This window comes from Bos taurus, chromosome 24 (genome assembly GCF_002263795.3).
Source record: "Bos taurus isolate L1 Dominette 01449 registration number 42190680 breed Hereford chromosome 24, ARS-UCD2.0, whole genome shotgun sequence".
Classification (NCBI taxonomy): Eukaryota; Metazoa; Chordata; class Mammalia; order Artiodactyla; family Bovidae; genus Bos; species Bos taurus.
The window spans coordinates 37,168,137-37,184,050 of record NC_037351.1 but is presented as its reverse complement, the minus strand read 5'-3'; the positions used below and the strand labels follow the sequence as shown (position 1 = coordinate 37,184,050).

Below are 15,914 nucleotides of genomic sequence, written 5' to 3'. Positions count from 1 at the left end.
GAATGAACTGCTGATACCTGCAAGAATATTAGTCAGTCTCAATACATGATGCTAAGTGGAAGAAGCTGTAGTCTGAAGGGCATGTACTCAATGGCTCCATCCCTGAAACATTCTGGAAAAGCCAAGATTATAGGGACAAAGAACAGGTCAGTGGTTGGCTTGGGGTAGGGTAAAAGGATGGGCTGCAAAAGGGCCTGGGGGCATTTGAGGCAGCAGTGTAGTTCCGTGTCTTGATTTTCTTGATTGTAGTGACTTTTTCATGGTTGCATGGTTAAAATTGTATACTCTGAAAGGGTTAATTTTACTCCTTGCAAAGTACATCTCACTTTTTAAATCTATTTTGAATAGTTCAAAGTACAGCTATATTTCATAGCAGAGTTGGCATAAACATTTAGCTATTTTTCATGTATTGATAGGTATAACCATTACACAAGGGTTGACTAATATCTTTCATGATTAATTATAAACAGAATCTTAAACTCAGCACATAATGATTGTACTTCCACGCTTCTCTCTCAACTCTGGTGACATTCTGATCTCTCACCTCAGGTACAGGTAGATGAGAGCTGGCCATATTTTACCTGTGACAGGAAGAGTGAGAACTAGTTGCCAGAAAGCTTCGTTGCTTTGCGGTTTGAGGAGTAAAGGGAAAAGCGGGAAAAGAGAGATGCAGGAATGAGAAGCGTTCAGTTTCTAGAGCTGCTGGTTTGAAGCACGTTTGGTCAGAGGGGAGGTGTGAAGGTTGAGGAAAGTCCTCGGGGCCTCCTTGTCCTCCTGTGCTGCTTGCCACTAATTTTGTTACGTGACGTCTAAGGATAGGTGTCAGATTGAGCCTGTAGTTCCCCTTCTGTGTGCTCAGTCGCTCAGTGGTGTTTGACTCTGCGACCCCATGGACTAGCCCGCCAGGCTCCTCTGTCCATGGGATTCTCGAGGCAAGAACACTGGAGTAGGTTGCCACTTCCTTCTCCAGGGGGTCTTAGCTCCCCTTGCTCTGTTGGCAGTTTTCTTGAAGGAAATGAATGCCCCGGGTACATTGCTGAGCCTCAGGAAAGTGAAACTGCTGTGACCAGCCGTGTACCGTGACGGCTGCACCTTGTGGTGTTGGGCGCTTTCCTGTAAATGGTCTGTCTGCTAGAAAACGACGAGCTAAGTGTGTCCTTTGTCACCTGCTTTCTGTGACCGTCTTGCCCAGCGCTTGACTTCCCCCCAGGCTGTGGGCTGGGTGCTCTGTGCCGGGACCTGCAGACCTGCACGGATGTGCTTTGTTCTCATGGGGTTATTTTTAGATTCACCCCGTCGGAGGCGGGTGTCATTCTTAACTGTCACCCACACAGACTAGATTCCTGCGGGCTTTTTCTCTGAGAGCTTCAGCAGCATCGGGAGAAAAGTGTTGATTTCTAAATCTGAGCATGGCTCATGGAACGATGGGTTGGCCTCCACTGTTGGCATTTTTAAAGAATATATGCATGTGTTAAATACACAGTTACAAATACCCAGTGTCTTCCCTGCCTCTCTGGTTTCTCTTGTTAGTTGCAGCACGTGGTGTGTGCTCCTCCTCCCTCTCTGCTGTTCTGGTCACCAGACCTCACCATCATCCGTCCATCGCTCCATCCATTCCTTGACCCAAAAATACTTATTAAGGACCTCCTGCCGTGAGCCACCGTGCCACGATCTGGGGCAGTGGTGAAGTGGCAACACTTCTCTTGGTCAGAGCTGAGGGTCTGAAGGTGGGCTGGACAGTGAGCTCGTGGGCAGGGCTTGCCGGCCGTGAGGGGAGAGGCAGGTGCCCTGGACCCACCTGGCCTCACGCCGCCTCCTGCCTCCTTCCTGACCATTCTCATCCAGCTCGTTTGTTTCTTCTTTCCCCTGTGCTCTAGGTGTTCACATTCTCTTGTAGACAGGCTTTAGCTGTCCCCATTTCCTTCTCATCCAAGAAGCCTAAAACATCCTTGCTCCTCAAATAAAATACTAGATCAACAGCCAGAGTAGTTGATGGATTGAGAAGAAAATTGGTGTTGGATTTTGAAAGGTTGCCTAGAAAGTTGTTGGGCTGCTGATGAGGGTCGAGGGTGGGGAATTGATGGGTTTTGAATATGAAATAGATGACACTTAGATCCTTCCTTTAGTTGTCCCTTTAAAAAGCTGGAGCGAACAGTTGATATAACGAAGGCCTCCCCTCAGAAAAGAGCATGTATTGCTATGGTGGCAGAGTGTCTTCCCCTATCTGAACCTTACTCAGCCCAAGATAATCTTCATCTACTTGGTAGATAGTGAGTGTGGTGAACTCATAGAGAAGTGAGCGCAGCGAGCAGAAATCTGTGCTTCCAATCTTCCTTAAAGAAAGTGTGTTGTGACAGGTTCAAAACCCCGATTTATCAACTAAGCAGCCTTGGTGGCTAAGCTTAAGCAGTTTCCTGTCCTATCATTTAAAAAAAAAAGTCTGAGTTGTTCAGTAGAAACTTTCACTGGGTTACACTGGGGATGTTTTCTTGCTAATTTTCTTCCCAGGGTGTTTTCTGGGGGCAGAGGGAGATGATAGAGGGCTCAGGGTGGCTTTATCAAGTCAGCGTCGGTGCCAGCCTGTCCGTATGTAAGTCTTTTGTGGACGGACATTGGAAATGGACTCTGAACAAGTCAAGGAAACAAAGAAGACTGTGACCATTGGTCATTCAGAGAGATGATGGAAGGGCAGGCAGGAGCCAAGGCTGTGGACCCCTGTGTCATAATCTGGTGGCCCCCGGGGTCAGTGCTCAGGGGGCTCACCCTGCCATTGCTGGTGGCTTGGCTATCTGTTAAGCCCAGTTTGAGTCAAGTGTCTCCCCAGCGCGTCAGCCAGCTGATGCCAACCAAGGCCTGGGTCCCTCATTACAGGATGAGAGATGAGAGTGTTGTGATGCCCGAGCCCTGTTGTATTACCTTCTGAGCTCACCACTGCATCGTGTATCTGTTCAATTCCAAAAGAGAATACTGATTGGAAAATTCTATCTTCTGACATATCCTGAAGGCTGATTTGAGTAGTGTGTGGTGAATTGTGATTAGGGACTGAACCCCTAGGAAAGCAATCTGCCCAGGCCTGGTTTTTTATACATGACTTTTGATAGAGCCACAGCTGCTAGTCCTAGACTTCCAAGTCCTATAAGATGATCAGGTCAGCTGTTTGTTCACTGAAGTGTATGCAGTTCAGAGTTTGTGGAGTCTGGATCCAACCTCGAGGTGATAGGTGTGCCTGGAGGACAGTACAGACTGTAGCCCAGAGCAGCCTGGTTTCCTGAGCACACCTCATCGGGTTGGGAGGAGAAAGTGCCTGCCATGGGTACTGGAAGTCCCTAGAAGTCACAGGTCCTTAGGGGCCCACTTCCGGTTTTATGTCTGCACTGGGACTTAGGAGTCTTGCATTCTGTCCTCCATAACTTGAGTCTGTTGCAGACAGTCCAAGGACCACTCCTTGGACTGGTCCTTGGGAAGCCCCAAGCTGCAGTGTGGTCCTTGGAGACATGAAGCTGGGACCTGGCTGCCTTCAGATAGTGAAAATGATGGGGTTGCTCCTTTTTAGAAAAACAGCTGATAGGCTCATAATCTACAGGAAATTGACTAGAACCCCCAAAGAATACTGGGGCCCAAAGAATACCACACCCTTCCTAAATCTGGGTCCCTCCAGAAGGACCCTTCCACATCCAGACACCAGGCTCAGGAAGAGTCCAGAACCCTGTCTTCTAGCACCTGAGGGGCTCAGTGTCCATGGAGTCCTTTCAATGAAGCTGATTTGGGAAGCAGCAAGAGTAGGCGTGGCTTTTTTTATCAGAGAGACTGCCCTGCATGGAGCTCTGCTTGCCTTACCTGGCTCATTTTCATAATCAGTTATGAAATTTTGCTTAAAATTCAGGAAAATTTTGCATTTTCAAAAACTGCTCAGTGTGATTTTCACATACGCAAAATTTTGAGCCAATGTAATAAGTAAAATTCTTGAAGTTCAACCTTGCTAGGAAGATCCCCACCAAGTCCGTCCTTTCTGCTTCCCTCTAAGTTGGTTTGTTCACTCACTTAAACAGTATTGGCTGAATCCCAGCGAGGTGCCAGATGTGTTTCTAGCCCTGCCTGGAGTTGGTGGCGTGCTCCTCCCCGACAGCTGCCCTGCCTGCACGTCTGCCTGGGGTCCGTCGCTGGTCCCGCTGCCTCTCTGCCTCCTCTGTGTCTCCTCTCCTCAAATGGGCCATGGGAGCTTCTGAGGGGTCTCTGCCTCTACGTCATCCTCCCCACCCACGCATTGATCCTGGCCGGCCCATGCCCAAGGGCGGGTCTGAGGCCTTGCATCACCTCCCCTTCGCCTCAGGCTCTCCACACCCTCCCAGTCACTGTCCCCGGGAACCCCCCTTGCTTGGCCTGGTAAACCCCAATGACATTTTCACCCCAAAAACAAGTACGTTCTGCCTCTTGAAGCCTTTCCTTACTCTCCCCTGCAGGTTTTCTTTCTTCCTTATCTAATCTTCCTCAGTCACCAGGACCGCGTGATCACAAGGTCTTCTGTAAATGAAGACGGTGTTTATGCTGCTGTCTCTTGCTGGACCCAGGATTCTGGGGGAAGAGCACAGGACTTCTGCCACAAGGTCTCACTCTGGTGCCTGGCATGAAGCCGGTCTTGGTTTTGTCCAGCTGTATGAAAGTCTTCCCAGACACAGCCCGGGATGGTGGCCGTTTCGCCGGCAAATTACAAGTCCTCTGTCGTGTTGCCCTTGAAGGAGTCACTCATCCTGCGTTGATGGTTCTTAGCCTGTGAGGGACCTCCCCGCACGAGGCTCTCGTGGCCCCCCTTTTCCGTCCTAACGGAGTCGTCTGGACCGCTCAGTGTGTGCAGGCACTCTGCCGGGGACCCTGGGTTTTGGTCTGTGGACTTGCACATGGGGCCTCGTGGTCCTGGTGGGGGGTGTGGAGGAGCCCCCTGCCCTTCGGGGCCCTGGCCCTGTGCTCTGGACGGGATGCTGGGGGCCGTGCGTAGTGGGGGATGCTTAGGTGTCCTTTCCTCATGGATTTGGGGTTCCAGGAGGCCAGAAGGGCTCACAGATTGTCTGCTCTGTGGGGCTCTGGATCTCAGGGGCTCTCCTCATTGAGGGCAAGGCCTTTCCTCATGCTGCTGTTTCCTGCTTTGAGTTTATAAAGTAAGAATTAAAGGCAGCTACTGCAAAGTAAGAAAAAGCCACTGGCGGTCTGCTCTGATGGGGAGGAAGCAAAACAGAGAGATGTCAAGTGAGGTGCTGCCTTGAATCTGAGTGGGACCCTGTCCCAAGCATCTGCTGGCCCCGGGCGGTGTCCTGATTGAGTTTAGCTCCTGAAGGACAGCACGTCCCCTGGGTGCTTGGGCCCCTGCCCTCCCAGGCCTGGAAGATGCTGCAGCAGACACCTTTCATCTCCCACCTTCGGGGAAGTGACGTTCCTGCCGGCTGGGGTCCCCTCCACGTCCACGTATGGACCCCTTGGAGGACTCAGGGATCCTTGGACAGTTGTCAGGACTGCAGAGCGGCCCTCAGATCTTGGGGGAGCCGCAGGGTGGGGGAGGCAGGCAGTGCTGTCTGGCTCAGCCTTCACTTAGGAGTCTGCCCTGGGAGACCCAGATCCCCTTGGAGGTTGGGTGAAGTGTGTTTGAGAATGTTCTTGAGGGATGTGAAGTGCAGAATGCAAGCTTGGTTGCCTGGAGCATAGGTAGAAGCTGGACCGGGCAAGGTCACAGTATGTTGGTGTTTCCTGAAGTTTCTAGAAGGTTCTGTCCCCTCTTAGCACGTTCCTCATGTCTGTGAGCAGAGGTTGCAATGTTGAGGGTAAGTCCTCTGATAAAAGCTGTTCTCTGTCCCTCGCGATCTCCCAGGATGTACACTTCCTAACCTGAGGGGAGTCCAGCAGCCGGCGGATGGTCAACCCTGCGGGTGGACAGGAGGGCCAGTATGGCTCTGGACTCTGTAATCACTTCTTATTTGTGGGGTTGAGTAGCATTACATGAAAATAATACTCCCGTTGTGGAACGCAAGAAATCTGGGGGTTTTGTCAAGGCGTTTATCATCAGTGACAGATGACGGTTCTGTCACTTAGAGATGCTGTTGAAGACATAGGCCCCAGAATCAGATTGAGTTTGGTTATCAGCTTCGTGACGAAGTGCAACAGTCTTGGACATTGCTGGGCCTCCTTGCCTCGTGCCATACCAAAGTCCCGGGTGGTTGTGAAGATTACATGAGATAACATCCAGGTTAACACAGCCCCTGACATGCGATAGACATGTAACAACTGCAGTTGTGTTTGTTAGAGGTAGTAACTAGTTGTTGTTCAGTTGATACGTTGTATCCAGCTCTTTGCAACCCCTTGGACTGCAGCACTCAGGCTTCCTTGTCCTTGACTATCTCCCAGAGCTTGCTCAGATTTATGTCCCATCCAGTCAGGTGATGTCATCCAGCCATCTCATCCTCTGTCACACCCTTCTTCTGCCCTCCATCTTCGCAGCATCAGGGTCTTTTCCGGTGAGTCGGCTCTTTGCATCAGGTGGCCGAAGTATTGAAGCTTCGGCTTCAACTAGTAGTACCAGCTAACTAATACAGTACCCAGCGTTATGAAGGCAAGCATTATTGGGCTTCCCTGGTGGCTCAGATGGTAAAGAATTCGCCGGCAATGTGAGAGACCCAGGTTCGATCTCTGGGTGGGGAAGATCTCCTGGAGAAGGGAACGGCTACCCACTCCAGTATTCTGGCCTGGAGAATTCCATGGACTGTAGAGTTCATGGGGTCACAAAGAGTCGGACACAACTGAGTGACTTTCACTTTACTTAAAACTTCCAGTACAGATTTTAATTATATATGAGTGGTTTACAGTGTATCCATTTTTGTATTGATAACAATTTAGAAATCGTAATATTTTAACAGTTACCTGTATCTCTGAGGTTACTCTTCTTAATAAATGTGATTTTTGATTGAACATGTCACTTTTAAATAGTTTGGGGCCAGTTTTTATCAGAGGGGATTTGTATTTGAACCACCTACTGATCCATTCCTGTTTATAAGTCTCTACTGCATATCATGATGGTTGACTTTAGTTTCTCTGATGCTCAGGAAAAGCTGCTAAGCAAATCTTTAAACTTTTGATAAATGATTGAATCTGGAAACCTCCCAGCTATTATTCCAGATGCTAGTGTATGTTTACATTAAAATGTTTGATAAGGAGAATCTGATAATGAGATAACATCATGCGATTTGGTCTGTTGAGTTTTATGTGTGAAGGGCCATTTGGCCTCTGTTAAGTGTCTCAGTTGGTTACCGTCTGTGGTTAGTGATCTGTCAGCGCCTCCTTCCCTGTCTCGGGAGCCCCTGACATGTAAGCCAGCCCGTGGGCAATGTGCTGCTGCCTGGCCCCAATTGCACTGCACACTGCGTGGACTGAACATCAGTCAGGCCTGTCTGTGCCTGCCCTAGTGTCTAGTTTTGGATCTTCCATTTAAGGAAAGTAAATTCTTTAGTTTGTTATAAAAATGAAAGGAAACCCAGTCATTTCACTTATTTTAAGGACTAAGAATGCTTAGCTCAGAAGAGATGAGACTTGGTTGCGGTTGTGCAGTGAACTCCCTGGTGTGTGGAGGGGTCCATTAGAGGAGGGTGGGGCATGTGCGGTGTGGCTTCTGTGGACACAGCAGCCAGGGCCATCTGTCTGGAGTGCCTCCTGGGGAAAGGGCTGTGAGTCTCTGTCCCCTGGAAGCATGCAGGATTGGAAAGCCATCTAGCGTGTGATGCTGCAGAAGATACTTGAGTCGTTGGCAGCTAAGGCTGCTGTAACAAAAGGCCTCAGACTGGGTAGTTTAAACAACAGAGATTTATTTCTCCTGGTTTTGAAGGCTGGGAAGTCCAAGATCAAGGTGCTGGCCAACTCTGTTCCCGATGAGGGCTTCTTGCTGGCTTGCCAGTGTTTTCCGCAGCCTGAGTGGGAGGGGCGGGGGGCTCAGCCCCCCGGCGGTGGCACCAGGCCTCCCTTTACTCTGTTCTCCAAGCTTCATTATATGGATGGGGTTGTTTTATATCTGCTGAGAGGAAACCAACCAGTTGACAGCCTGCATTTTTCTGCATTTAGCGACTGGCGTTTACACAATAGACTTTCTTGTATAGCAGCCCATCCTTTATCCATGGTAATTAAAACCATCCTGAATAGACATAGTTGCGTTTAATTATGGGCTCTGTCCTCTAGTTGATGTAAGCTTGTTACACGTTTAGTTTATAATGTGGTCGTTTACGTCTGAATGTAGATGCTCAGGTTATCATTTTTCAGTTTCTTTAGGAAGAGGGCTGTATGATTTGTTATGAAATTCTTTTTAGATTTGTAACACAACTCATTTTAAAATTGCTACTGTCAGGCATAATACGAAGATGTGGGTGTTGTTGGTTTAACATATGTGCCATGACAGGCCAAGAGGGTGTTGGTGAACATGTATCACCTACAGAATATGATAATTCTGATGCACTGTTCTAGGTTGCTGAAAAATACTAAAAGAGAGTGAAAAGATGAACTGCTTAAGACTAAACTTTATTTCACTTCTGTTTTTGGAGACACTCTTAACATATAAAGATTGTGCACCATGACCCCAAAAATAAGGAACAAAAATATATTTATTCACTTATTCTCTAAATCAGTTGTAGTGCTCTTTTATATCACACAATTTAATTTTCTGCATCATTAGCCATTAGGGAAATGCAAAGTGAAACCAGTGTCCCTACACACCTGTCATCAGGGCTGTGATGAAAAGTAGTGACAGTGTCAAGTGCCGGCAGGGACTCAGAGACGCTGCGTCTCTCAGACACGGCTGGTGGGAGTGGACACCAGCTCTGGTGTCTGCGTCTGTAAAAACTAAGTCGACAAGTCCCATTCAAACCCGCGCTCACGTTTCCTGGGCATTTTCCCCAGTCAGCTGAGAACTGATTTTCACACAGAAACCCATAGAGGAATGTTTAAAGCAGTTTTCTTTGTGATAACCAAAAATCTGAAATAGCTCAGCTGTTCCTCAACCAGTGAATGAGTAAACTGCATATATCTACTCCATGAAATACTCAGCATCAGTAGAGAGGAACAAGCTGTTGGTGCATGGATGAGTCTCCGTAGAAATATGAGCAGGAAAAGGTAGTCCCCAAATGTTAGGTACTGTGTGATCCTGTACCCTCCTTAAAAATGGCAAAAATCTCAGCAGTGAAGAGCAGATCAGTGGTTGCCAGGGATTCGGGAGGGAGAGCCGACAGAGGGAAAGCAGGTGTGTGTGACCATAAAAGGCCCACAGGACAAACTTTTGTGATAATGGAATGTTCTCAGTCTTAATTGAGTCACTATTGACGCCCAATTAGGATAACTGCACTGGAACTTTGCCAGATGTTACCACTGGGGGAAGCTGGTAAAGAATACACGGTATCTCTTCATATTATTTCTTAGAACTGCATGTGTGTGAATCCACAGTTATCACAACCTAAAAAGATCAGTGTTTAAAAAATATGTGACGTTGATATATTCTGATAAAACACTATATCCACTCCACACGTTTCTTACTTTTTTATTCTCTTTTAGTGATGGTTGGTTTGTCCATTCCCTTATTCATTCAAGAAATCATTGTCCAGCACTTGATACGTGCTTCATTTGGCCTTACTGTCGAGTTCAGTTATCCTAGAGCTGAAATCATAGCAACTTGTCCCTGTTGCAGAGCTCACCTCGTAAAGGACGCGTGCCACTGCATTCTGTTGTCAGTGGTAAGTTCCCCAGCTGGTTACATCCCCATAGCCAGCTCTTTCTGTAGGTGCATTTTGGGGCCTTGCTGGCACTAGCTTTAAAATACTCAGGGCATTTTCCAGGTGACACTATTGTGGCTCGGCTCCGTGACGTGGAACTAGACCTTGATAGCCGTTCACGAGAGCAGGAAGGAGTGTCTGAGCGGGGTCCAGGCGCCGGCTTTCCTGTGAAGAGCTGTGGGCATCTCTGCGACACGGGCGCTGGGGGCCCTGGGCTTGTGCAGGCAGGGCGTGTGTCCTTCCAATTCAGATTTGGACTTTCCTACAGCTAGAATGTGCTCTCTGGGAACTTTTCTGAGCCTGTAACTTTGATCTCACAATCAAAGCTTTGGATCCGGGTTTAGAGAAGCAGCCGTGCTGATAGTGAATCCTCTGCAGAAGAGCCCGTCGTGTCTCTGCTTCAAAGGAAGTTGAGGCGGGGAGTGTCTCTTTGTCAGAGTTGTGTTCCTCTCCTCAGGAAGGTGTTTTCCTTGGTTGTGCTTCGACACTCTGCCAGGAGAGCCAGTGTCTAATGGATGAACTGTGATTGTGTGGGTCACCGGAAATGAAATTTGACAACCTTAGGACTAAAGAGGGGCTAACGGAAGAGCCTGGGGCACAGGCCCCCATCCTGTGGTCAGATGAAATGGATGGGGGCCCTGCGCCCCAGGCAGGAACCCTCACCTTTTTGACCCTTCCTGGAGGACACTCTGCAGTCTGGTGGTCCTGACTTAAATAGTGAATTGTCGTTAAGGAACAGGATTAAACCTTTTTTCTGTGCTTTGAACTTTGTGGCACGTGAACGTGTGTTCTAGTGAGCTGTGCTGAAGCTCTGAAGGGTTTGTTATAAATCGGTTCAGCCCAGCCTTGCTCACCGGTTGTTTAACCTAGCGTGTCTGAACCATAGTCTTAATTCTGTAGAAAACCCATCTCTCACGCACTTCTCGGCAGGAGCTTCCTCTCGGGGGTGATCTTCACTCACTGTTCTGCATGGCTTCTTCCTTAGTGGATGCATTTTACGCAGAACCCAGCTGTCTCGGGCAGGAGGGCTGAATGGTGTCGGGGTTCCTTGGTGGTTCCTGCAGGTTCTGTACTTTGAGGGGAAGCACCTCGTGGTAGCAGGCTTGATCCGAGATGCTGAAAGAGGGAAGGGGACTTCTGCACGCCCAGCTGGGCCGCCTCTCAGTTCCACGGTGGACGGGCTGGGGCTGCCCGTGCGTGGACGTGTGTAGCTACCACGTCAGCGTGACACGGAGGAGCGAGCGTCACGGGGTGGATAATAGTCTGGGGGCCACGTGGGCCACGTCGTCACTGCAGCTTTTTCTCTGCCGTTGTCATTAGATCCACAAACTCAGTGTTAACATCTCATCCAATCTGTTCTGTCTCTTTTAGTCTCAAACCATGAATTATGTGGGGCAGCTGGCGGGGCAGGTGATCGTCACGGTGAAGGAGCTCTACAAGGGCATCAACCAGGCCACGCTGTCCGGCTGCATCGACGTGGTGGTTGTGCGACAGCAGGATGGCTCCTACCAGTGCTCGCCCTTCCACGTGCGCTTCGGGAAGCTGGGGGTCCTGAGGTCCAAGGAGAAGGTGGTGAGTGCCGGTCGCGTGTGCTCTGTCCCCTGGGCGGTGGGGCGCAGCAGGGTCAGCCCTTCCCCTGAGCTCCCGGGACCTCCCTGCTTCTGTTTTGAGAACCTGCCTGCTGTTGAAGACACCCTGAAGGGTGGTGTTGAAGTCCACCCTTCATACTGTTTTTGAGTTTGCTTCTAAATCCTCAAAGCCCTCCCACAGGAAGTCTTGGGGGGAAAAGAAGTGAAAATCATTTTAATAGTCCTGTGTGTGGCAACTTAGAAAATCCAAACCCAAACTAGAGTTTTTAAATGGGGAAGTTAGGTGTATTTAGAAAAGTGCCTTTATCTTATACAGAACTTCAAAATATTTAGTGTTATGCCTACAGACCAACTGGATAGAGTAGGTTGGTATGCTGAGGAGTATATTTGTTTAAATGAAATTAACGCAAAGTTCTACATTTGTTTTTGCAAAGCTGTAAAATCTTGTTGTAAATACCAGGATTTTTTCACAAATCTGACTGAAGTGAAAATCCACAGGCTTTTATTATTTTAGGGATGATTTCTTTCAAAAAGAAGGTGTTGGTTTTCTTTCCTTTTTTTTTTTTAAACATCCTTTTCCCTTCAGGTTAGGGAGCACTTGGAAAGTCTGTTAGTGTATCTGATTGATGTCGATCATGTTAGAAAAAGTGGAGCTAAGAGTAAGCTTCGCAGGTACATAGCAGTGATTTTCTTTCTACTCCTGTCCCATGTTGTCTCCCTAAACAGCATAAGGAGATTCTGTCAGGATTTTCAACCCCAGTGAAAGATCCACAGAAGTACATGTCAGAGGACCACTGTCCTAAGTTGCAGACATCTTTTTTTTTTTTTTTTCAGATTTTGGCTGATCAGCTGATCTTACTGTTTAAAATAGAAACTTCCCTCTGTCTTAATTGAACTTACATTATTTTGAAAGAGCCTGGAGAACCAGGGTGGCGGGGCTTGTGTGGCCCGGCCTCGTGTGGCCTGGCCTCTGTTCAGAGTCCCGGTTTAGAAACCACAAGAAACGGCGATGTCCTGAGGGACTAGGAAACTTTCCATTGCAAGCGTGTTTAGCCACAGTGGAGCGTCCCTGGAACTTGTTCTTACTTTCTGGTGATGCTAACCTTGTGTGCTTTCAGACTGTATCTGCTTTGGGAGAATTAGCAGCCGTTCCTGCGCTAGAATTTCCCGGTGGTTGTGCAAGGATCTGTTTGTAAAATGACGCATAGGGCTTCCCGCCCTCCACTTCCCCTCTGTGATCTGGGTTTTTGGTCAGACGATCGGATAAGTGGTCTGGCCTCCGCACTGGAACCTGCAGGCTGATGTGTGTACCCTGTGTGCATCTGTAAGCGCAGCTGGGCAGACAGTGGCTCTCTTCCTGCATGCTGTGTGCCTCTGAGATAGTCATCCAGTTCCGCATGCAGCTGCACACGTCATTGTGCTGTATAAACAGCTCGTCAAGCTTGTAATAGAAGTCTATCCATGAGGCCCAGGAAAGGAGAAAGGTTCTTTCCCATTCCTTCCCTTGGTAGCCCAGAGACCCAAAGTATGTATTTGGGAGGAAATTTGGCTGTTTGACCAAAGCATAGCATTCCTGTGACAGTAAAACCAAAACCATGTCTGCCTTGAGACACTGGCAGTTTGGAGAAATTGTGTTATTTTAGGTCATTTTGGATTGGGGAAAGCTGTCTATTGATTTTATTTTATTATTTTAGATTATTTATTTATTTGGCTGTGCTGGGTCTTAGTTATGACATGTGATCCTTGACCAGGGATCCAACCCGTGGTCCCTGCATTGGGAGTGGGGAGTCTTAGCCACTGAACCACCAGGGAAGTTGATTTTAAATTAAAAACCCAATTTTCAAGTATGGGGACACCTATGAAGTGAACTTGAGATCCTGCTGCTGCTGCTGCTGCTGCTAAGTTGCTTCAGTCATGTCCGACTCTGTGCAACCCCATAGATGGCAGCCTACCAGGCTCCCCCGTTCTTGGGATTCTCCAGGCAAGAACACTGGAGTGGGTTGCCATTTCCTTCTCCAACTTGAGATCCTAACCACCTGAAAACCTCTGGTTTTAAGGGAAGAGGCAGTGTAATGATTTTCCCACTGCCACTGCCACGTTCTTTGCTTGATAGAACACAGTACTCCCTGTAGTTTTCATAATTCAGGAGTTTACTTTCAGAAGATAAAGATGTACTTGATACTTTGAAATATTAATTTTGTTGATTTAACACAAAACTGATGATTTAATTGCTTATCAAAGGTGAATAACCCCATGTATTAGGACCGTTTCCATCATGGATGATAAAAGTCCACGTCACACTAGCTTAGGCAAAAAAGGAATTAAATTGGCCTGTGTAACTGAAGTCCAGGAGGATTCGAAATACTCAGGGCTTTGCTTAGAGCTGCTGAAGGTGTCACCAGAATCGTCTCCCTTCGCCTTTCAGCTCTGCTCCCTTCGTGTCTGTCTGTCTAATGCCACACACACAGGCTGACTTCCGTTGACTCAGCAGCCGCAGTGGGAAGACAGCCTCTCCTTTCTACAAAAGTACCAGAATTAGTCTCCCTGTCAGACTTGGTCACATACGTCTCGGGGACCAGTCACCATAGCTGGGGGTGAAATGTATTGATTGGCCTGGCTGGGGCAGCAGCCCCACCTCTGCTCTCTATAACCACTGGAAATAGATGCTCTGAAATAGAGGAGGCTGGATCTCCAAAGGGAACAGAGATACACCCACCCAAAGAGTGGCCAAAACATGCGCCTGCTACTGCCAGCACCTCCTAGAATTAGTTCTGTTTCAACATCTGTCATATGTATTGAGCAAAAGGCACAATGTAGGAAATATGACCATATGGAAACGAGTGTTTTTGAAACCAGTTTACTAGAAGTAAACTTCTTCCTTGGGCTTCCTTGGTGGCTCAGCTGGTAAAGAATCCGCCTGCAGTGCCAGAGATCTGGGTTCGATCCCTGGGTTGGGAAGATCCCCTGGAGAAGGCAGCAGCGACCCAGAATACTCCAGTATTCTGGCCTGGAGAATTCTTGGGGTCGAAAAGAGTCGGACACAACTAAGTGACTTTCACTTCACTGAAAGTAATATTGGCACTTCAAAGTGAGGGTTCTCCTAGTGGACGCTATAAATGTAAACCAAAGGGTTAACTGTTTAAGAATGGTTTTAAAACAAGCTTTGAAGCGGAAGGGGAGGGTGGGATGAATGGAGAGAGGAGCATGGAAGCATGTGCACTACCATAGGTCAATAGAAGCCAGTGGGAGTTTGTGGATGCAGGAAGCTCAGACTGGTGCTCTGTGACAGCCTACACGATGGGATAGGGTGGGAGGGAGGTTCAAGTGGGAGAGGACATATGTGTGCTTATGGCTGATTCATGTTGATGTATGGCATAAACCAACACAATGTTAGTAAATAAATTTTTAGAAAATTAAAAACATGAAAAAACAAAAATGAGGGTCCTCTTTAATAAAATAGTCACCTTGGGAAGCATTTATTCCAACTTGGTGCCCTCTCTCAAAATAGTTTTAGTATTTTTCCTTTGAGACCTAAAGGACTCATGGCATATTCCTTGAAGTATTCTCAGTATTGGCACAATCTTGATGTTAGATTTAATTTTTTGAAAGAACCAAGCTCCATTTAGAGTCAAATCAAGAAATGTCACATTTGGGAATTCCTGGTGATCCAGTGGTTGGGACTCAGGGCTTTCACTCCGGGGTCGGGGTTCAATCCGTGGTGGAGGACCTAAGATCCTGCATGCTGCGTGGCACCCCACCCCCTCAAAAAGAGTCACATTTGATCCCTAAAAATAAGGACTATAAATGTAAACCAAAGGGTTAACTGTTTAAGAATGGTTTTAAAACAAACTTTGAATCTGCATCCTGGAGAAGCATTCTTCCATTTCCCCAGGTATGTCAGATAAATGGGTAACCTCCAAAAATGAGTGTTTTAAAGGATGGTATTAGTTTGAATCTGTTATTATTTTTTTTTAATCTAAGATAGAATAACTTTAAATATTTCATTTGTCCTATTTAGTTTAACTTTCAAATTTTATGTAGCAGTCAGTCAACAAACATGGGTTATTTAAATTATAGGTCTGAGTCTAGTTGAATAAATTAAGTCATTCTGAGAAACTTGAAATTTGGCATTATGGAGCAAATTTTTTTCTTTCTTCAGTTCTCACGTAACTTTTTTGATTAGAGACAGTCTTCCTACGACTCTGGAAGAAGCTGCCATTATTTCAGCTGCTTCAGAAGCCTTACATGACTCTAGATGCGTATGTGACTTCAACTAGTTTATTATGAAAGCAAACTTTAAACACTTGTCTGAAAGTATGTTTTTTTATTGGCTCGGGAGCTTGTTGCAGCATTTTGTTTTAGAGGAGTTAGAGTTCTCGTCATACGCCGCTTTTTCAGTAAACATTCTGAGTAATAGCACTGAGAAGGGCCAGCTGGGAGGCGAGTGAGGGTTAATGCTTGTCCTGTGGAAACTGCTTCATGCTCCTCTTTGTTTAAACAAGTAAAAGAAATGTGAGCTTTGTGTAAAATAATCATT

The 15,914-nt window shown here is 47.3% G+C and overlaps 1 protein-coding gene across 8 annotated transcripts in view; it reads left to right on the top strand.

Moving 5' to 3' along the window:
* LPIN2 (lipin 2) overlaps positions 1–15,914 on the top strand; it is a 93,409-nt gene that overhangs the window by 47,494 nt on the left and 30,001 nt on the right. For 5 of the 8 annotated variants that reach the window (XM_059881123.1, XM_024984496.2, XM_002697792.7 and 2 more), the window contains exon 2: positions 11,160–11,360. In XM_059881123.1, coding sequence (XP_059737106.1) covers positions 11,169–11,360 — 192 coding nt within the window. In that variant the 5' untranslated portion in view covers positions 11,160–11,168. Of the gene's footprint in view, positions 1–3,953; positions 9,750–11,159; positions 11,361–15,914 lie in introns of those variants that run through there. The other 3 variants (XM_024984493.2, XM_059881122.1, XM_024984495.2) reach the window with 1 other exon arrangement.